Source organism: Trachemys scripta, chromosome 15 (assembly GCF_013100865.1).
Source record: "Trachemys scripta elegans isolate TJP31775 chromosome 15, CAS_Tse_1.0, whole genome shotgun sequence".
NCBI lineage: Eukaryota > Metazoa > Chordata > Testudines > Emydidae > Trachemys > Trachemys scripta.
Window position 1 is genome coordinate 7,851,803 of NC_048312.1, and position 18,859 is coordinate 7,870,661.

Consider the following 18,859-nt stretch of genomic DNA (forward strand, 5'->3'; position numbering starts at 1 on the left):
ACAATGCTGTAGCTCTGCCTAAATTTAGAAGCTTACAATTCAACAGTTTTTTTCTAATAATATCATAGAACAGAGACTAGCCACTGAATATGGTACCATTGCAGAACATCACAGTGATGTTACTGGTTTACTTCTCATTTGCTGATGTTGTGCTATATGTAATATGTAACCTGAATTTTCTTTCTTTGAAGTCTAAAAATTATTTAATGAATACTTTTGTGATAAGGGGGACCAAGCAACTGTAGCTGAACTAATGAATGCATCCTAAAAGGTCTGTAAATAATCCTGAGATCAGAAAACATTGTTAGAGGCATCTAAACTTCCATCTGAAGCGGTTATATATCTCAGTTATTCCCTCAGAATTGACAGGCCTTTCAATAAATTCTGTATGAAGGAAAATGACTCAAATCATTCTTATATAGAGTCAATTTAGTACATAAAGGCTGATCAGGAAGGTCTGACATTCAGTGATGAGAACACACTAATCCAGGCTGAAAATAACAAAAAATTTCAAGCCTACAGAAATTAAACACAGTAAAATTGCACCTTAGATACTATCTTTGCCCACTGATAGGCAGCATTTCAGGAGTTGCTAAGAAAAAAGGTACAGCAACCACTAGGTGTCCTTCTTCCCATCACTGGGATACTGTGCTTGCTAATCTCACAGTCCCTAAAAGAAGGCCAGGCAAAACTCAAATCAATCCATGAGAGTGTCAGTAGTTTCATAAGCAAGTGATGCTTTAATGGTGTGTAACTATAATAGCCAGCACTAACTCCAACACAATGGGTCTACTGCTTATCCCATAGGGACTGGCCAAGAGGAAATACAAGCGGCAGGAATCAGGATGACACTTGCCATTTTCGGCCTTTTCACAAAATGCCTTTTGCCTTCTTCACATTGAAGTCCTTTGTAAGGCTCAATAAACTGATCTGCCCAAAAGGTTGCAAATGGGAATTTAATGCTGAAATGTTGGCCAGTGCTGAGATGGTACTGGGGAGAAAGGGGGAAGATCCTTCATATGAGGGTTTTGAAAGTTTAAACAGGAACAATGTTTTCCCATACAAGGAAAATGAATTATTATAAAATTATTTAAAAATAGCAATACTTTCCCCTTTGATAGCTCTATCCGGTATCTCAAAGCCCTTTAAGAAGGCTTAGTCCTCACAGAATCCAAATGAGGCAGGAAAGTATTAGCCCCATTTACAGTTGGAAAAATGGAGACAGATGGAAAAAATTAAGTGATTTGCCTAGCATCACACATAGTCTGCAGCAGGGCCAGGAACAGAGCTCCTAGTTACCAGTTCTTTTTTTGTAACCATTAGACAATGCTTCTTCCCCTAAGAAAAATTACTATAAAAACTTCTGTGTCGCAATCAATAGGCAGGATAGAAGAAAAAGTGAGGGGAAAAGTGATATTCACCAAGAATTGTCTGTCTTTTTTCTGCAGGAGAAAGGTTGAATACATTGACATGATCCCCTGGATCGGCTTTATAATACGTTTCAATATCAATAGAGAATTTCTCCACAAAAGGACACGTATACCTGGAAGAGAAGAGTAATGAAGCTTAGACTAAAGCCTATTAGACTTGATGGAGGAGAGAAGTGCTTTCATAACAGACACCTAAATACCGGTTGCGAATCCAGGCCATTTCTCGCTCATGTTTTGCTTTAAATACCATTTAAGATGCAATCTGCATGTACAAAAAAGGAGCCAGTGATTTTGCTGTGTTAACATTTTGTTCTTAAGGCCAGAGCGTGGCCTCAGGACATGGTTTATATGGGAATGCTCGCTACACTAAGACTCCAAGACCACAGATTATCTCTGATATTAGGCTAAAAGTGACTACTGCCCATCACGCTAATATCTGAATGCCTTCCAAATACAGTGAATGGCAATGCCAAAGTCCCTAGGGGGACTCATGGAGTATTTGGCTCTTCCCTTTTGGGGATTAACCCTACACCTAGTAGAGTTTTTATTTATTTTTTTTAAATTAACAAATACATAATCAATAAAATAATCAGTAATAATAATAAAGCCCTCAGCATGTTAATATCTGAGAACCTCCAAAGTATCTATTATTTTTATTTTTATCCTTAAATCTCTCTCTCTCCCACTTCTCCAACTCTCCAACCTAGAACAGGGTCGGGATGCAAATCCAATTTCATTTTTACTAGGCAGTGTTTGACATGCTGACCTTGCCATCTTCACATACATTTAAATATAATCTAAATTAACTATCAGATATTTGCAACAATTAGTGGAACATGCAGTGTGACACACAAGACTCTGTGTAAAACATTAATGATTTTCCACACTTTGGTGCACAACTGGGCTTACACTTTTAGACAATGGGCCAAATCCTGAAGTCCTCACACAGCCTGCTCACACAAATCTCTGAGGACTGAGTAAGGATTTCAGGACTTGGCTCCAATGTTTCCCTAAAGAATGTTCATGGAAACACAAGAGATGTCATTGTGACTCAGTCATGGCAAGTAAAGTGATATTCAGTTCCTTTCAAAATCTAGGGAGGGCTACATGGAATAGTACCTTGTCCTTGTGTAAGGATATGCATTCCATGACTCCTCTTCAACTCTTAAAGCTGCCTTTGGCAGGATAGACCGAAACCAACTGGGTATATGCATACCAATATGGTACACTTTATGGGTATACTGCCCAATGCCACCAGGTCCATCCGTGTATGGCCTATTCTCCAGGATCTCCACTCCACTGCCTTCGCCACATGTCTCTTCTCTGCTCTTTTTCTGAAAGGAAAAGACACCACTGTTTTTACTCATACACATTTTACATACCACTTGCTCAAAGCACATTAACATGAGAGATGGCATTTCCCCTACATGAACTGACTGATATTCAACAACAGCCACTAACCACCAACACATAAGAATGGCCCTTCTGGGTCAGACAAAAAAGTCCATCTAGCCCAGTATCCTGTCTTCTGACAGTGACCAGTGCTAGGTGCCCCAGAGGGAATAAACAGAACAGGCAATCATCAAGTGATCCATCCCCTGTGTGACAGGGTCAGGCCAGATGGTTACAGGAGAGTGATAGAAGGCAGATATATTAGCCCCAGATTAAGTAGGTCTCTTTTCCCTGGGGAAGGTAACAGGGAAGGTTCCAGAACAATCAGGAACTTTCTGGAAACAATTAAGGCAGACAGGCTGATTAGAACACCTGCAGCCAATCAAGAAGCTGCTAGAATCAATTAAGGCAGGATAATCAGGGCACCTGGGTTTTAAAAAGGAGCTCACTTCAGCTTGTGGTGTGGGTGTAAGGAGCTGGGAGTGAGAGGATGTACTGCTAGAGGATTGAGGAGTATAAGCGTTAACAGACACCAAGAAGGTGGTCCTGTGGTGAGGATAAAGAAGGTGTTGGGAGGAGGCCATGGGGAAGGAGCCCAGGGAACTGTAGCTGTTGTGCATCTGTTCCAGGAGGCACTCTAGACAGCTGCAGTCCACAGGGCCCTGGGCTGGAACCCAGAGCAGAGGGTGGGACTGGGTTTCCCCCAAACCTCCCAATTGACCTGGACTATGGGTTCTACCAGAGGGGAAGGTCTCTGGGCTGTTCCCCAACCCACATGGTGAATCTCTGAGGCAAGAAAATCCACCAATAAGCACAGGACCCACCAAGATAGAGAAGGAACTTTGTCACACCTGTCACTCAGTCACAGTTTCTGACAAACGGAGGCTAGGGACACCATTCCTGCACAGAACTTCCTCGCTGCAGAGTCACCCAATGGTCTCATATTACCACATGCTACCCCCAGAATCAGAGAGATTATAAAGGGAAGAGACCTACTGGGTCATCTTATTTATCCACTGACCAAAGCAGGTATGATCTATTAGACACCGACTCAGGCCAAAACTCTAGTGCAGGACAGCCTGGGAACTGTGAAGAAGTTAAATCAAGATCCAAACCCAAATGTCACAGGCAACTCCCCTATATATATATATATATAATAGGCTGAATCAAAGCTTTGCATTCATAAACTCTGAAGTCTGGATTCAGATCTGAATTGATCAGACCACACCACATAACCTTTTACATTACCAGAAGTAGCAGGAATTGGGTTTTGCCTGCTTTGACATGTATTTTTGCATTGTTACATCAGAGTGACTAATCAACAAATATTAGCTGCAACATCACAATGCAATATATAGGCAGAAATGTAGCATTTAGTGGCATTTTCCTTTAATGATCTGGCAAGAGACAACTCTTTAAGAACAGCCTGAAGACTACACTCTGATAATTAAGATATTTATAGAAAAAATATATTAAATTCGCCAGAATGCACACAGCACCCTCTGGCAGCTTCCATATCCCGGCTTATGTTGAGAACTGTCCCAAACCTTGGCAGCATTTCTTTAATAAGAAAACCTAAGTTCAATGCCTGCAAAGAAAGGCAGAGATGTCCAAAATGTTTGTGCACTTCTAACACACATGCTGCAGTGGGTAGGATAACGCAGGGACTTCAGTATTTCAGCACACCTGACACATTTTCTTTTTTTGTTTTGTAAAGTGCATTGGAAAGGATAGCACTTTGGAAATTAACAAATTGGAATTAGTAGTACAAATTGACTGTAAAAGATACTGCAATACTGACCCTTTCTTTTTGGCAGAAAAACAACATGAAAGGAAACATGGTTTAACAAAAAGTGATTAATAAAAAGCAGAAGATCAGAGTCTGTGTTTGAGGACAAAACAACCAGCAAAGAAGAGCTATTTACTTTCAAACCAATTCTCGAAGCATTTTAAATCTCCCCCTCTCCCCCCGATAAAAGACAAAAAAATCTAAATATAAAAATGTTTTGGGTCTTGTTTTTTGTAAATTGTGATATGCAGTTTAGATAAGCACATTGTAAAAATAATTTATAGAGAGAGCACTGAACTTGCTGTTCATTAAACACACATCCTCTTAAAACAAGTTACGGTCTTTCAGTGCTTATGTAAGCTGTGGCCAAGTCCTGTCCAAATATTTATGACAATAACATTCAATAATCTTGATGACCTGAACATTTTGTAATTTCATAACATAGCAGGTCTAAGAAAAGGCAGCAACCCAGCAGGCATGGTGAATGTGTCAGACAGAATAATAGTAGAGCATAGGGTGACCAGATGTTCCTATTTTATAGGGACAGTCCCGATATTTGGAGCTTTTTCTTCTATAGGTACCTATTACCCCCCACCCTGTCCCGATTTTTCCACACTTGCTGTCTGGTCACCCTAGTAGAGCATCTGGTCTGAAGAGCTGATACAAATTATGGTGCCCTAGAGTTTCATTACATGGCAGTAATACATGGAAATCTGAAGAAGCAGGGGAAACATGGATGACATATTTAGTGCCAAATCACACCATGTAAAACCCTGCATTGGCTGCCTTGAGACCTACCACTAGAGATGATAAAGTCTCCAAGAACTCAAAATCAGATAACAGCTCCCTGCTCTCGGCTGAAACATGAAATAGCCTGAGTGAGCACCCTCAGTTCTCACTGAAATCAGCACCCAGGATCAAGCCTATTATAACTCACACAAACAGTAACTGTGTGTGGAGATTTGCAGACAAACACTCGCATTGGATTTGGATACTGAAATGCTGATGATTTATGTGGCCTGTTTTTATAACCATAGCTGATACCAAGATGGGTGGGGGAAGGGGAAAGAAATCTAGGCTTTATTCTTGATAAAAGCATGTAATTCCATACACTTTATATCATGGCTATAATCGAGTTAAGTCTGAGCACAATATCTCCACTTTTGACTTTCTGCTAAAAGTTTCTCATGTCCCTTATCGTCTTTGAGAGAGCTATCCAGTGGGCCAACCACTTTGCTGGCCCAAGTTACAACCTTGGAGGCCCAACATCTGCATTTCTTACTCAGATGAGACTCCCATCGAATGGATCAGAAAGTTGTGCTGCAGTAAAGGATTGTCTATAGGTGCCCTGCACAGCAGGTCATTTTCTTTCATAAAATACCAACTGCCTACCATGGAGCAAGTTTGAGACAGGATGGAATCAGGCCCAGCTGTCATCATAGCAGAAGAGCTTTGCTTTCTCATATTGTATTTACTGTCTATATAAATGGCATGAACTTCTGCAGGGCTTGAACTGGGAGAAAAGCGGCTGTATTCTCCCAAGCTCCACCCACTAGGCAAGCCACAGTGACATGCCACTCACAGCCCATTGCACAGATATTCAAAATATGATCACGCAGGCTCCGCTGGGCTCCTCCCTTGCTGGGTTCAGAATCACCCTTGGGCAGGCTGGATTAAGGCAAAGCAGGCACAACTGGCATGTACCAAGGGCCCCAGCTCCCAGAGCATTTAAAGAGAGTTATGTTTCTAGTCCTCATGCTTACAGCTGCCGTTAGCCAGAAAGGAAGCCACCTGGCCCCATACCCACCAGCAGCACAGCCTTGTCCCTCACTGCTTGGAAGGCTGGGTAAAGGGCTGGTTGACAGAGGGCTTGCAGGTGCCTTGCTGGGCTCTGAAATATTTGCTCCCCCTTGGTGGGTCTCAAATGTACCCAACCTCTGCTCCTCCCCTCTGACATGGTGGCTCCATGGCTCAGATAGGGGCAGGGTGTGCGTGTGTGAATGGTGCTCCTCTCCCAAACACCAATCAATGAAATGAGACTCCACTCAGAGTACACTGTGCAGATCTGTGACCCTCCTTCTCCCCCCCACTTACGTCAACAGCAGTGAAATAGCTAACAATGGTGACATTTAAAATAGCATCACCGGACATCTGAGTTGCTAGCCCACTGAGGCAAATGGGGCAGCCCCCACCTCCCAGAGCTACTGTTTCAGGCTCCCTGCAAACACAGGCAGGAATCAATGTCTCGGTTGAACTGTGCTCATGTTTTCAGTATAGGTGAAGAGTTCTCTGTGGCTCAAAAGCTTCTCTCTCACTAACAGAAGTTGGTCCCATAAATAAGATGACGATATTTCTTAAAGTAAAAACAGGACAGCCCAGGGTTCGCCCAAGCTGTCCTCCCCACTTCCCCCCGCCTCCCCCCAATCTGGTGAAAGAGAAGATCTTGGATACTTCCCAGCCAACATGTTTCCTCATGTGAGCCCCAAACAGAACTCTGGTCACTGTGGAGATCAGGAAACTTTTCCCAACCCTTATTTTTTATTACTGGGCTTGGGGCGTACCACCCGAGCACCACACCGGCCGGGGGGGGGGGGAGGGGTCAGCTCTGAAGGCAGTGCTGCCCGCCCGCAGCCAATTTCTCTGCTTGCCTACTGGCGGGCAGCACTGCCTTCAGCTGACCCCTGGGCATCAGCCGCTGTGCTCCACTCTGCCTTGCAGCTGTGACAAATGCCCAGTTTTGGCAAAAAAGTAGGGACGGGCAGGACAGAGCTGAAAAAGCGGTCTGTCATGGCCAAAATGGGACGTAGGGTCACCCTACCCATAAAAGATATTACCTCACCCACCTTGTCGCTCTTAGGTTTTCAAGATTGTCTCCACCACTCTTAGGGTTAGAGACTCAGGCTATGGCTACACTACAGAGCGTGCAGCTGCGCCGCTGTAGCATTACTAGGGCAGATGCTTTAAGCCAACGGGAGAGAGCTCTCCCATCGACTTAATTATTCCAGCCCCCGCAAGCAGTGGTTGCCATGTCAGCATGAGAAACTTTTCCGCGGACATAGCACTGTCCACGCTGATGCTTACGTTGCTGTAACGTACATAACTAAGGCGGGATGGCTTATTCACACCCCGAGCGACATACGTTATACCCATGTAAGCTGTACAGAGCCTTCACTTAAAAAGCTGCTATCTGCTATGCTTTATCAGCTCCTTGTAAAAAAGGCCTCTCCCTCCTTATCAGACAAAATTAACAATTCCCTGGAAGTAATTTGCATGCCTTTCGCGGGAAATGTTTCTGCTGAGTATCCTAAGCATCTATAAATGTCGTGATTCAAAAACTGTTGATTCTCTGCCAGGAAGAAATCTCTTACATTTGAGATTGTCCAGCGACCAGTTTCACTGGTCTTACTCCACCAAGCAACAAGTTGCTTATAAACAGTGGGGCCAGATCCATGCCTGGAATCATTCTATAGTGACACCAGGTGTGAAGTTAGCTCCAGGATGGTTTATAAACATGTTACTGAAAAGCAGAGTCATTTTCTTAGATTCAGAAACAGCTAATTAGTGACAGAGAGTTTGTCAAGAATGGACCCAACATGAACAACAATCCCTTTCTGCTTTGGAGTCCAATGATACCGCGATCATCACAATACACAGCCAAGATCAAAATTCTCTACTTTTTCTTTGCAATTAAGTTACTTTGTCACAATTGACTTGGCGTTAGAATAAATTGTCTGGTTTGTGTTGTATGGTTGGTACAATGGTGACCCTGTAATACCGTCTGGTTTTGTCATAGACAAATAAATAGTTGCATTAGCATCTGCATTGTTATTGTCTATGCTCCCCTGTACTTGCAATAGGAAATACCTATAAGCACAGGTGCCGATTTTCCAAAGTGTCAGGGGGTGCTCGACCCCCGGCTCTAACCCAGGCCCTGCCCCTTTCTTCCCCCACTCTGTCTCTTCCCACCCAGTTCCACCCCCTCCCCCAAGTGCGCCACATCCTCGCTCCTCTCCCCTCCCCCCACCCCCAAGCTTCCTGCATGCCACGAAACAAGTGATTGTGGTGGGTGGGAGGAGTGGTAGGGAGGGGGAGGCACTGATTGGTGGGGCCCACTGGCAGACGGGAGGTGCTGAGGGGTTGGGGAGAAGCTGATAGGGGGCTGCCGGTAGGTGCTTAGCACCCATCATTTTATCCCCATGGGTGTTCCAGCCCCGGAGCACCCTTGGTGTTAGCGCCTATGCCTATAAGACTGCCAACAATGATGTAAAATCATTTAGTTCTTCAAGGTGACTGAACTGGTTTTTAAGGGTGATGGGACAGGTGGCATTGGGCGATGGCACAGCCTGGTCACGGGTGAAAGAGGGTTCTCTCTTCTGCTGCATAGGTGCTCAGGGGAAGTTGCTGCCTGGAAAATGGGGGAGAATGCCTTTAGGAAGGTTGGGCTCCACGTCCAGTGGTCATCAGGCTAGCTTGAGTCCAAGCAGGGGCACTTTCCACTGGTCTACTGGCAGACCCTGGCTAAGTCACTTCCCCTCTCTGTGCCTCAGTTTCCCTGTCTTTAAAATGGGGCTAATTATACTGACCTCCTTTGTAAAACGTTTTGAGATCTACTTGTTCTGAAAAGCTAAGCATTGTTCTGATACGATATCATTTCCAATTCCTTTTGTTTCCATTAACTCGTTCTGTTTTCTCCTTACAAACATTATCCCAGAGGAAAAGCCTCCTGCCAACTGTGACTGTGTGTTTTATGTGGAGTCATTAAAACAGCTTATGGGTGACCATTGTAAATCTAGCTGGACACTGTAACTGTGCACAGATCAGGATTTACTATTTTACAGGTCGACCTTGCTACCTCTGGCATAGGTGTGCAATGGAAGCACTGCATGGAAGATGGTGGGCCATGGGGGGACGCAGACATGTTATGCCCCCCCCCACATGCCACAGAGTATTCCTTGTTGTGATCCCCTTTATGGCACCCTGGAGAAGGGTTGGTGGTAAACAAGAGGTATGGCCAGCGAATCCATGAGCTGCATAGATCAAACAGCCAAAACGCCTGGGTAGTGGGGCTTGTAGAGCACCACAGCCAACTACTATAGCCCAGAGTCTGGAATAACAGCTCTAAAGTGACTCTGGCTAATTCACACCCAGCATACTGGGTGGGGGAGCTTTCAGACACACCAGCCCTTCCACCTAACCTCTGGGTGGGCTTTGCTGCTGCATGAGAGTCTGGCCCTGCCTTGTGTAGTGCATATCTGCTCTTCCTGTGTGTAGGTTATTTGCACAAACTATGTTGATATGCAGCACTTATATTTTTCTATTAAATGTATATGAAAAATTAAGAGATGCTGCACTTTGCTCAATAAAATTAAAGCGGGGCCTGAACCATGGACCTGAGATCTGGAACTGAACTTTCAGGGGAGTTTGGAGCCAGGATTCTGGGTTGGTCCAATGGGTACTAAAAATTCAAAACACGAGTTACTGTGCACCATCCAGTCAGGCACATTGAGAAGGACAGAACCATCACAAAAACAAAACAAAACAAAACCGTAACTGAATTTCTTTAGCACTATGCTGTCAAAAACTCCTATGCTTTCCATTAGACTACAATAAAAATCTATGTAACTACAATGGTTTGGCAAGGACAGATCTGGTTAGACTGAGAACAGCCCAAATTTCCTAACTCAAACCAGTCACTTGAACAACGAGTGAATTCATCTCATGACTAAAGTAAAGGCATCAGTTACATGCTCTGACACAGCCAAGAAGATACCATATACCTGTGCTCAATTTACAAGTGTACAAGTTATACTACATCCCTGGCTTTGATAATGAGAAAGCAACTTGCTTTTCAACTGTGTAGCCTTTTCATGTCTGTTGTGACTCCTTGCCATATTCTGAAGAGATGTTTATTACGTGGAACAGGTCTGTAAACAACAATTAAAAAATAATCATTGATTAGGAAAATGTTTGGCTTGAGCAGCATCTGGCAAGCCTTTGCTGCTGAATGTTAGGTTGCTGGGAGCTGCAGACATGCAGGCATTTGAGGTTGGGGCTCTTTAGATACTAATTTCACAGGACTTGTATCCTTACAAACTTCAACCTTTTAATGGTTTACCTTTGTGATTACTACCTGGAACTAACTGCCAGCAATATTACATCTCTCCATACACATCTGGGGAAATGTCCCCAGCAAATTTAAATAGCAGCTAACAACCTTTAGATACGAGTTCATCTAAGCCATAATCACAGTAAACCCTCTTATATTATATTACAACAGGAAATCCAGTCATCCCTTTAGAACTCTCCCTCTTCTGCTGATGACACTCCATGTTCCGTACAGCCCCATCAATAGCTTTCCAGGACAGATGGTGACACAGAGCCCTTCCAGCTAAAGTAATAGCATTAAATTACTCGTAACAGGGAACCCAGAGAAGCAGATGCACCATGATTAGCAAGAACGCCAGTTACTTAAAGGCTTCTATTAAAATAAATCACTTGGCACAGCAGCACAAACATGGGACACAGCACATGACCTCACAATAACAATTATGGAATGAGTAATTCCAATGAATGTCATTTAAATATTGGGCTAACCTAACCCCGTTTATCATGAGCCCTTCGCAACTGAAAATAAAGGGCTGTAAACAAAGGGTTCCACTCAAAGACAGGCTTTCAGATTTTCTGTCCCCTCCCCATATGAAAAAGTATGCCTCCCTACTAATTAACTGCCTGGGGTCCATTCTTGCAAACACTTTTTTAGGCAAGTGGTTTCACTGGAGTTAACCAAGTCAGGGCTAGTTGGATCAAGCTCTTACCTTTTTGTCGCAGGCAGCAATTCAGCAGCGTTATGGTAATTGTTGGCATTAGAAACCAATAGCGTGAAGAGCCTTAGAATACCTGGAACTGAATGTCTGCTGTGGCTTCTTGTATAATAATAATAATAATAATTAATGGAGGATAAGCAGGACAGGTGCATTACATCTTTTTGTATCAGTGGGGGAAATCAATCAGGAGCAAACTTTTTGGCAGGTACACTTTTTCCTTTGCACTGCCTCTCCACTTTAGCTGGGATGGTCACTCTGACTCATGCAGACTGTAAATGGAAGCACTGTATTCGGGGTTCTAGTCCCAGCTTTGCCACTGACTTTCTGTGCAACCTTGAGCAAGTCACTGAACCTCACAACACATCCATTTCTCCAAATTGTAAGCATACCACACCCTGGCCTGAAGCCAGGGTAAGAGGGATCCAGGTTATTGCCATCTGATAGATAACATTCTCCCCTCCCAGCTTCCTTACAAAAGGGAGGGTGAGACAACTGTTAACGGTTCCTGACATCTCTAGCACTGAGTGACTGTTTCTCTAGTACACGATGGATTATTGCAGGTGTGAGGTTGTGTGGCAGATTCCCCACATTAGAGAAGATGTTGAAGGTCTCCATTAGGAAAGGCTCCAGGTTCTCTCTACTTTTTTCTACCAGCCAGTAAGGGAAGAGGTCAGAGTCACAAGTGTTGGAAGCATTGGTGGCACTCAGTCATTATTTCTACTTGAATTTATGAAAAGGCAGAGTTCTTGGGAGGATGCTGCACGGTTTTTCAGTCCCGATCTCAGTGATGGCCTATGAGGCTCTCTCAGACGCAAGCAATCTCCTTGGTGAAAGAAGATGCTAATTGCTCTTAACCCAGAACCTGGCATCTCTGACTGAGTTTAGAGTCTCTCGGCTTACAAAGTAATTTATGATCCCATAAATTCCGCAGATCAGAACTTTGCAGTCCTGCAGAAGTTCTCTGTTCTCTTTGGACATGTTACTACTACCACTGGCTTCTATGGGAACAGCTGCCTCCCACAAGGTGTCAAAGGGTAGCCGTGTCACAGTTTATCAGTACAGATGAACAAAGGCTGTTAAACCAGGAAATTTAAAGTTAAAGATGCTACATTACCCTTAACTTCCCCCTTCTTGATTTATTAAAGCCCAGAGTTTGCAGTGTTACCTGAAAATTCCCAGGATTATCAGTTTTCCAGAAGTCTTCCCCAGTGAGTGTAAAAGGGTGTGGAAAGTGTTGGGGTGTCATTTGTAGGTTTTTGGTCCAGTTTATATGATTTTCTTTAATATTCTGTACATCTGTCCACAGCTCAAAGGCACAGTTTTAGTGAGTCTAACTAAAGTGTTATGAAGGACATAGATATTGTCTTTGTCCAACTGCATGAAGATGCAAACTCTTGACTTTTTTTAAATGGTGGCCATAGAAACATTGAAAAGTGAATTTCCCGTTTGTCTCATTTTAACAGGATTAAGAATTAGTGTATTTAAATTAGAGGCTGTATCATGTCCTATAAAATGGAATGATAATATAGCTTTTATGTACAGTTTTTCATTTTCAAAACTGTTTAAACATTAACTAATCCACAACCCAATTATGAGGTCATTATAATCAAATGAGGAAACTGAGACACAGAGAAGTTAAGTGATTTGTCCAAGACCAAAGAGAGAGTTACTGTCAGAGCCAGGATTAGAACTCAGAATTTCCTGAATATCAGAGTAATCCAAAAATCTTGAAATTTAGCTACTAAATTGATAGGTTCTCATTGCAGCAATGTATATAGGCAGCAGACAGATATAACAACCCTATGATTGTAAGAGTCCAAGACCAAGAACATATGGAAAAGCTACAAACATTGACAAAGCACAATGCACCTGCCCAAATTATTTTCTAGTTGTAATCATGTTCTGAAAGTGAGGGCTGCCTTTTTGGTTGACATTGTGAAATCAAATAATCAGAGCACTATGAATCATGGGGGGAGACTTGATTAGGTTGCCCTATACTTAATGGTACAGTTTCCAGTGTCTGTCATTGCTGTACTAACCAGCAGGCCAGTCTTGTTCACAACCTGATTCTGCAGTCCAGAGCTGGGGAGGTAGGTAATGACGTACAAGCAGGAGAAGGAGATAGTGATATGTCTTCACTGCAGTTGCTCAAAAACAGGCACTTCTCCTCATTCCTTGAAGGCAAATAAGGCAAAAGGCTCTCATGTCTTAGAAAGTGATTTATTCTGCTGATGAATTTTGGGATGGGCCTCTAGCCTCTGCTCCCAGAAGTTCAGAGAGTTTGATTAAAATCCTACCTGGATAGTCACAGGGATTGCTCTCCTGGGTCAGTGGAACAGGGTGGACATCCTCCCTTCACAGTCCACAGAGCACCCCTCTCCACCAAATACACCCTGTCCAGAGCAGGTAGCAAGGATTTATTGAGGACCAGCAGAGATTAGGTAGCTGGGATTGTTAGCCAGCAATGTATATCTGATCTTACCTGGGAAGGAGGCTGGAAGGCCAAAGAGCCTGCAGAAGTAGCTCATGTCCAAATTGCTTGGGGGCGGGGGGCATTATTTTGCTTGCTGCCCTTAATGATTGTGAAAGACCCCCCCAGCCTAAGGATACTAGACACAGGAATCTTCCTGGGGCTTTTCTGTTCCTTTTTAAAGGCCTAATAAATGCAGCCCAAATCCCAAGCAGTGGGGAAGTTTTGCAGGCAAACAACACTGAGTGTCCAGTGTCTGTTAGGCAAGGAAACCCAGGCCCACTACAGCATACTTACTCCAAAGGGGCACCAATAGCAGGAGAACAAATCCTGCCAACTAACTGGTAATTTCACTTTACCCCAACAAGTGCCTTTCAGGATAGGTAAATTCCGGCCTCATTATCTAGTTCTGCACCATCTAATATAACAAGTATTCAGCATAATCACAGTCCTAATCACACTGAATCTCTTTATTTCTTTTCTTCTTTCCTTATCCCTCTTCTTTCCTTAACACTCAAAATGCTTGACTCTCAGAGATGGGGTTAGATGAGACACAGTCAGATCTCAGCCATTTTCAGTTCTTTTGATCTCTGCATAGCAGCCTAGATCTGGAGGTATAAATAATCCTGCAGCTCCGTTGTCATTATATGACATAGCTTTGCTGTGTAACTAGGGATGCCAATGGCATAATGGAATAGGAACCCTGTACAGTGAGGCTGTGTCATACCCTCTCATTTGCATCTCTACAATACTACACGTGGTAGCACTGCATGGGGGGATTTGGAAAAATCCTAACCCCCTCAGTAGAATTTTTTGAATTAGTGGCCCCTTCTTTAGGGGCTGGTATATAACCTCCTCCTTATTCAGACCAAAATGCTTTAGCTGGTCATCAGTGTAAAATTTGTTGTGCTTTCAGAGCACATTTGAACTCAGGATCTCAAAGCACCTCACATAAGGTATTAAACCTCACAACAACTGTATAAGGTAGAGACACATTAATTAGCTCCATTTTACAGATGGGGAATTGAGGCACTCCGGGGTGAAGTGACTTGCTCAAGATCACACAGGAAGTCTTTGGCAATCCTGAAATAGAACTCATATCTTCCAATGCCCAGAAGAACTTTACCAGCAGAACTTGCTTGTCCTTCACTCCTTCAAAGTGAATTTAAATGGACAGTGGGCAGAACTCGCTTGTTATACCAATTCCAGTGCTCTAGGATCATGAAGAGCTTATCTCGGTCTGCTTTAACATGGCTTGTGATATCAAAAAAACTTCCACAAAGATCTATTTTAGGTCATTCAATTTACATAAGTAATTTGCTTAATGAAAGCTTCCAGCAGTAAGTTGCACATGCAGATGACTTTGCAATCTACACTCCGTAGATGTACACATGTTATTATTGTGTTTGCCGTTTATATTTCAACATGACTCATGAGAGATATTGATGATAGGATGATCCTAAACAAATCAATCCTATTCATCATGCTTTGCTTTCAGGGTAAAAATGTACCACATTTTGACTCTAAAAGCTGTAGATCCATAGTACAGTTTACAGTGAAACTGACAATGAAGGAACAGATTTCTCAATGTTTGGCTTCATTTGAGGTTTTTTTGTTTTTAAGTATAATTTGCTACTTCTAGCAAAGCTATTATGCTGCAGAGAACAGTAAGAAAAGTGTAAGCTGCATACTAATAATAGGAGTCCAAGACATTGTTCTAGCTTTTTAAAATAAATTACTAAGTCTTAACTTGTTTACTGTTGATTATGGTTTACAGATGTAACCCTCAATCACATCCAAATAAATTAGACATTTATAACAGGCTGACATGGTTTTGTTTTACAATGAAGTTTCTTCATGCATGACTGTGACATTTATACATACTTGCTTTTCATGGGAGATGAGGGGTTTTGGTTTGAACTGGTGTAACGTACAATGAAAAGATTGACAGTATTATACTTGATAAAACCGAGTGTCCATAAATAATGGACAGTCTGTTCTCTGAGAACAATAACCAAGGGGTTTCTGTAACTCCGTAAGGCAGGGGTACGTAACCTGCGGCACACGAGCTGATTTTCAGTGGCACTCACACTGCCCGGGTCCTGGCCACCGGTCCGGGGGGCTCTACATTTTAATTTAATTTTAAATGAAGCTTCTTAAACATTTTAAGAACCTTATTTACTTTACATACAACAATAGTTTAACAGAAGTATTGGGTGCATAAGCTTTCGTGGGTAAGAACCTCACTTCTTCAGATGCAAGAAGTGAGGTTCTTACCCACGAAAGCTTATGCTCCCAATACTTCAGTTAGTCTCAAAGGTGGCACAGGACGCTCTGTTGCTTTTTACAGATTCAGACTAACACGGCTACCCCCCTGATACTTAACAATAGTTTAGTTATATATTATAGACTTATAGAAAGAGACCTTCTAAAAATGTTAAAATATATGACTGGCACGCGAAACCTTAAATTAGAGTGAATAAATGAAGACTCGGCACACCGCTTCTGAAAGGTTGCTGACCCCTGCCGTAAGGTTTGTCTCCAGTTCGGTGACCAGAAGTTTTGATCCTCTGCTTCACTTTTACTGAAGTAACTGCTGGGATTTTTTAAAATTCTGTGTGAATTTAACACTGGTAGAAGGTGCCAGAGCGACAGTCCTGGAGAATGAAGGCATCTATTTACCCACAGAACTGGGTAAGGGAGCATTGGGGCAAACTTCCCCAGACTGACCTGCCAACACACTCAATCCTAACCCTGGTAAGGCAAACTGGGAATTTATACTGCATAGCCAATTCCATTCCTGATTTGTTGTTGTTGTGATTAGGCTAGCAGGAAGGGTGCTAATTAGGGTGTGTGTGTGTGTGTGTGTGTGTGTGTGTGTGTGTGTGTGTGTGTGTGTGTGTGTGTGTGTGTGTGTGTGTGTGTGTGTGTGTGTGTGCGCGCGCGCGCACACGTGTCCATTGGGAACTGCACTGTTCCCAAACTCATCCTTCAGAGTCCACTGAACAACAAGATGGTAGCAACCACCAGTCACTAGTAGCTTAGACAGCTCTGAAATATCCTATCAGCAATCAGACACTGATTCCTTTCTGTTTACAAGTGCTGTCTCAGGGAAAATAGCCTGGTGGCCAGCCAAAAAGACAGAAAACATTCCTCGCTGCCACTGTAACATGTGCGCCCTGGGACCCCCACGGAATCAAGCACAACCCCCACAGTAACTTCATACTAATTTGATTATTAGCAGTTGAATGTCTTTAGTCAATGGTGAATTCAGTGTTCCGAACACTTTGCACAGTATTCCTCCTCTTCCCATCGCTATCTGCCATGATAAGTGTAAGCCAACTGCCCTCCGTCCATTCGCTGTCTCTTCCAGGCATGGAGCGCTGTGCTTATGGTGGAGGCTGCTTGTGTAGAGAAGGGGATATTTTGCCAAAGGTTGCTGCTGGATTTCACAGTGTCTCACAATCTCTCCCAATGTCACCATCACGTGTAGTACAATCTCCCTGGAATCCAGAATGGTCTTTTCCTGAGCCTTGGCAGTATTGCCAATCCCGACTCCCGAGCTTGAGTCAGGCCCCCAACAAAGCATTATTTAAAATAATAGCAATACAAAATTTAGGGTTCTTTTTGTTTGCCTTTTGGTTTCTGTGCTTTTAGGGTGCACTCAGCCCACATTTTCAAACTTTTCTCTACAACCATAAAAGCTAGAAACCATCTACACCTCTACCCCGATATAACACGACCCAATATAACACGAATTCGGATATAACTCAGTAAAGCAGCGCTCCGGAGGCGGGGAGGGAGGCTGCATGCTTCGGCAAATCAAAGCAAGTTCAATATAACGCAATTTCACCTATAACGCAGTAAGATTTTTTGGCTCCTGAGGACAGCATTCTATCAGGGTAGAGTTGTATTTATAAATGAAATCTGAAATTCTCACATATTTTCATGATTCCAGGAGCTGGGGCTATAAGAAAAACACCAAATATTGCAAGACTCATGATAAAGTCACAACAATTCCCTTAAGCTAATTAAACTTTGTGATGAGGTCAACTTTTCACAACACTAAATAAGAGACCCTCCTTTCCAGACCTTAAATGATCCTTGTTGCCCTCATCTGTACCTTCTCCAAAGGTAGAATGAATGTCAGGGTAGGAGGCATGGTCTAATGGACAGACCACTGGACTGGAATAAATAGGTTCTATTTCTGGCTCCATCATGGGTTTGCTGTGTGACTTTGGGGAAGTCATTTCACTTCCCTGGGTGACTGTTTCTTCTCCCACCCTTTGTCTATTTAGACTGTGAGCTCACTGGTGCAAGGACTATGTCTCCCCGTGTGTTTGTATAGTGCCTAGCACAGTAGGGCCCCAATTTCAGTAGGGGCCACCCGATGCTACTGCATTCAAAAAATAATCAGTGCTCAGACCAGCATACAATGCTCCAAATGCGCTTTGAAAGAACCTTGTAAAGAATGACCATTATCTTCCTTGACTTATAATTAATTCCCTGATGCATTCTAGGGCACAATCTATCAGTCTTTCCTTCCCCTCCTGTGTTGCCAAGCACTGATTCCCTAAGTCTCAGAATATCACTCACTTATAACCTTAGTCCCTTTTCCACTTATGTGTCTTAAATATGTATCTATTCTGTACCATAATTTTGTTTGGTCAGAGAGTGATAATAATCCAAGTGAAAAACCATAGGGAATACAAGAGATTGCAGTCCACAAGAGACCAAATTTTAGTCTTACCGAACCTGACTGTCCTTTTAACAATAATTTTTTTTAAAGAAACAAAAAATAAATGCCTCCACCCAAACAAAACAATAGCCAAGCAGGACCAAGAGTCTTTCTTGATCACTGAGATCCTTTGAGTTCAATTTCAATCATTTATGGCTTCTTCCTTTCAGTGCTTGTGGAACTCCAAACCATCTGATGCCGGGGCCTTTTCCACTA

At 43.0% G+C, this 18,859-nt stretch overlaps 1 protein-coding gene across 9 annotated transcripts in view; it reads right to left on the bottom strand.

The window, feature by feature from the left end:
• The window catches only part of PITPNM2 (phosphatidylinositol transfer protein membrane associated 2), a 205,022-nt gene that overhangs the window by 73,748 nt on the left and 112,415 nt on the right, over positions 1-18,859 (bottom strand). For all 9 annotated transcript variants that reach the window (XM_034791626.1, XM_034791625.1, XM_034791623.1 and 6 more), the window contains 2 exons: positions 2,550-2,764; positions 1,422-1,543 (listed from right to left, as the gene is read on the bottom strand). In XM_034791626.1, coding sequence (XP_034647517.1) covers positions 1,422-1,543; positions 2,550-2,764 — 337 coding nt within the window. The remainder of the gene's footprint in view (positions 1-1,421; positions 1,544-2,549; positions 2,765-18,859) is intronic.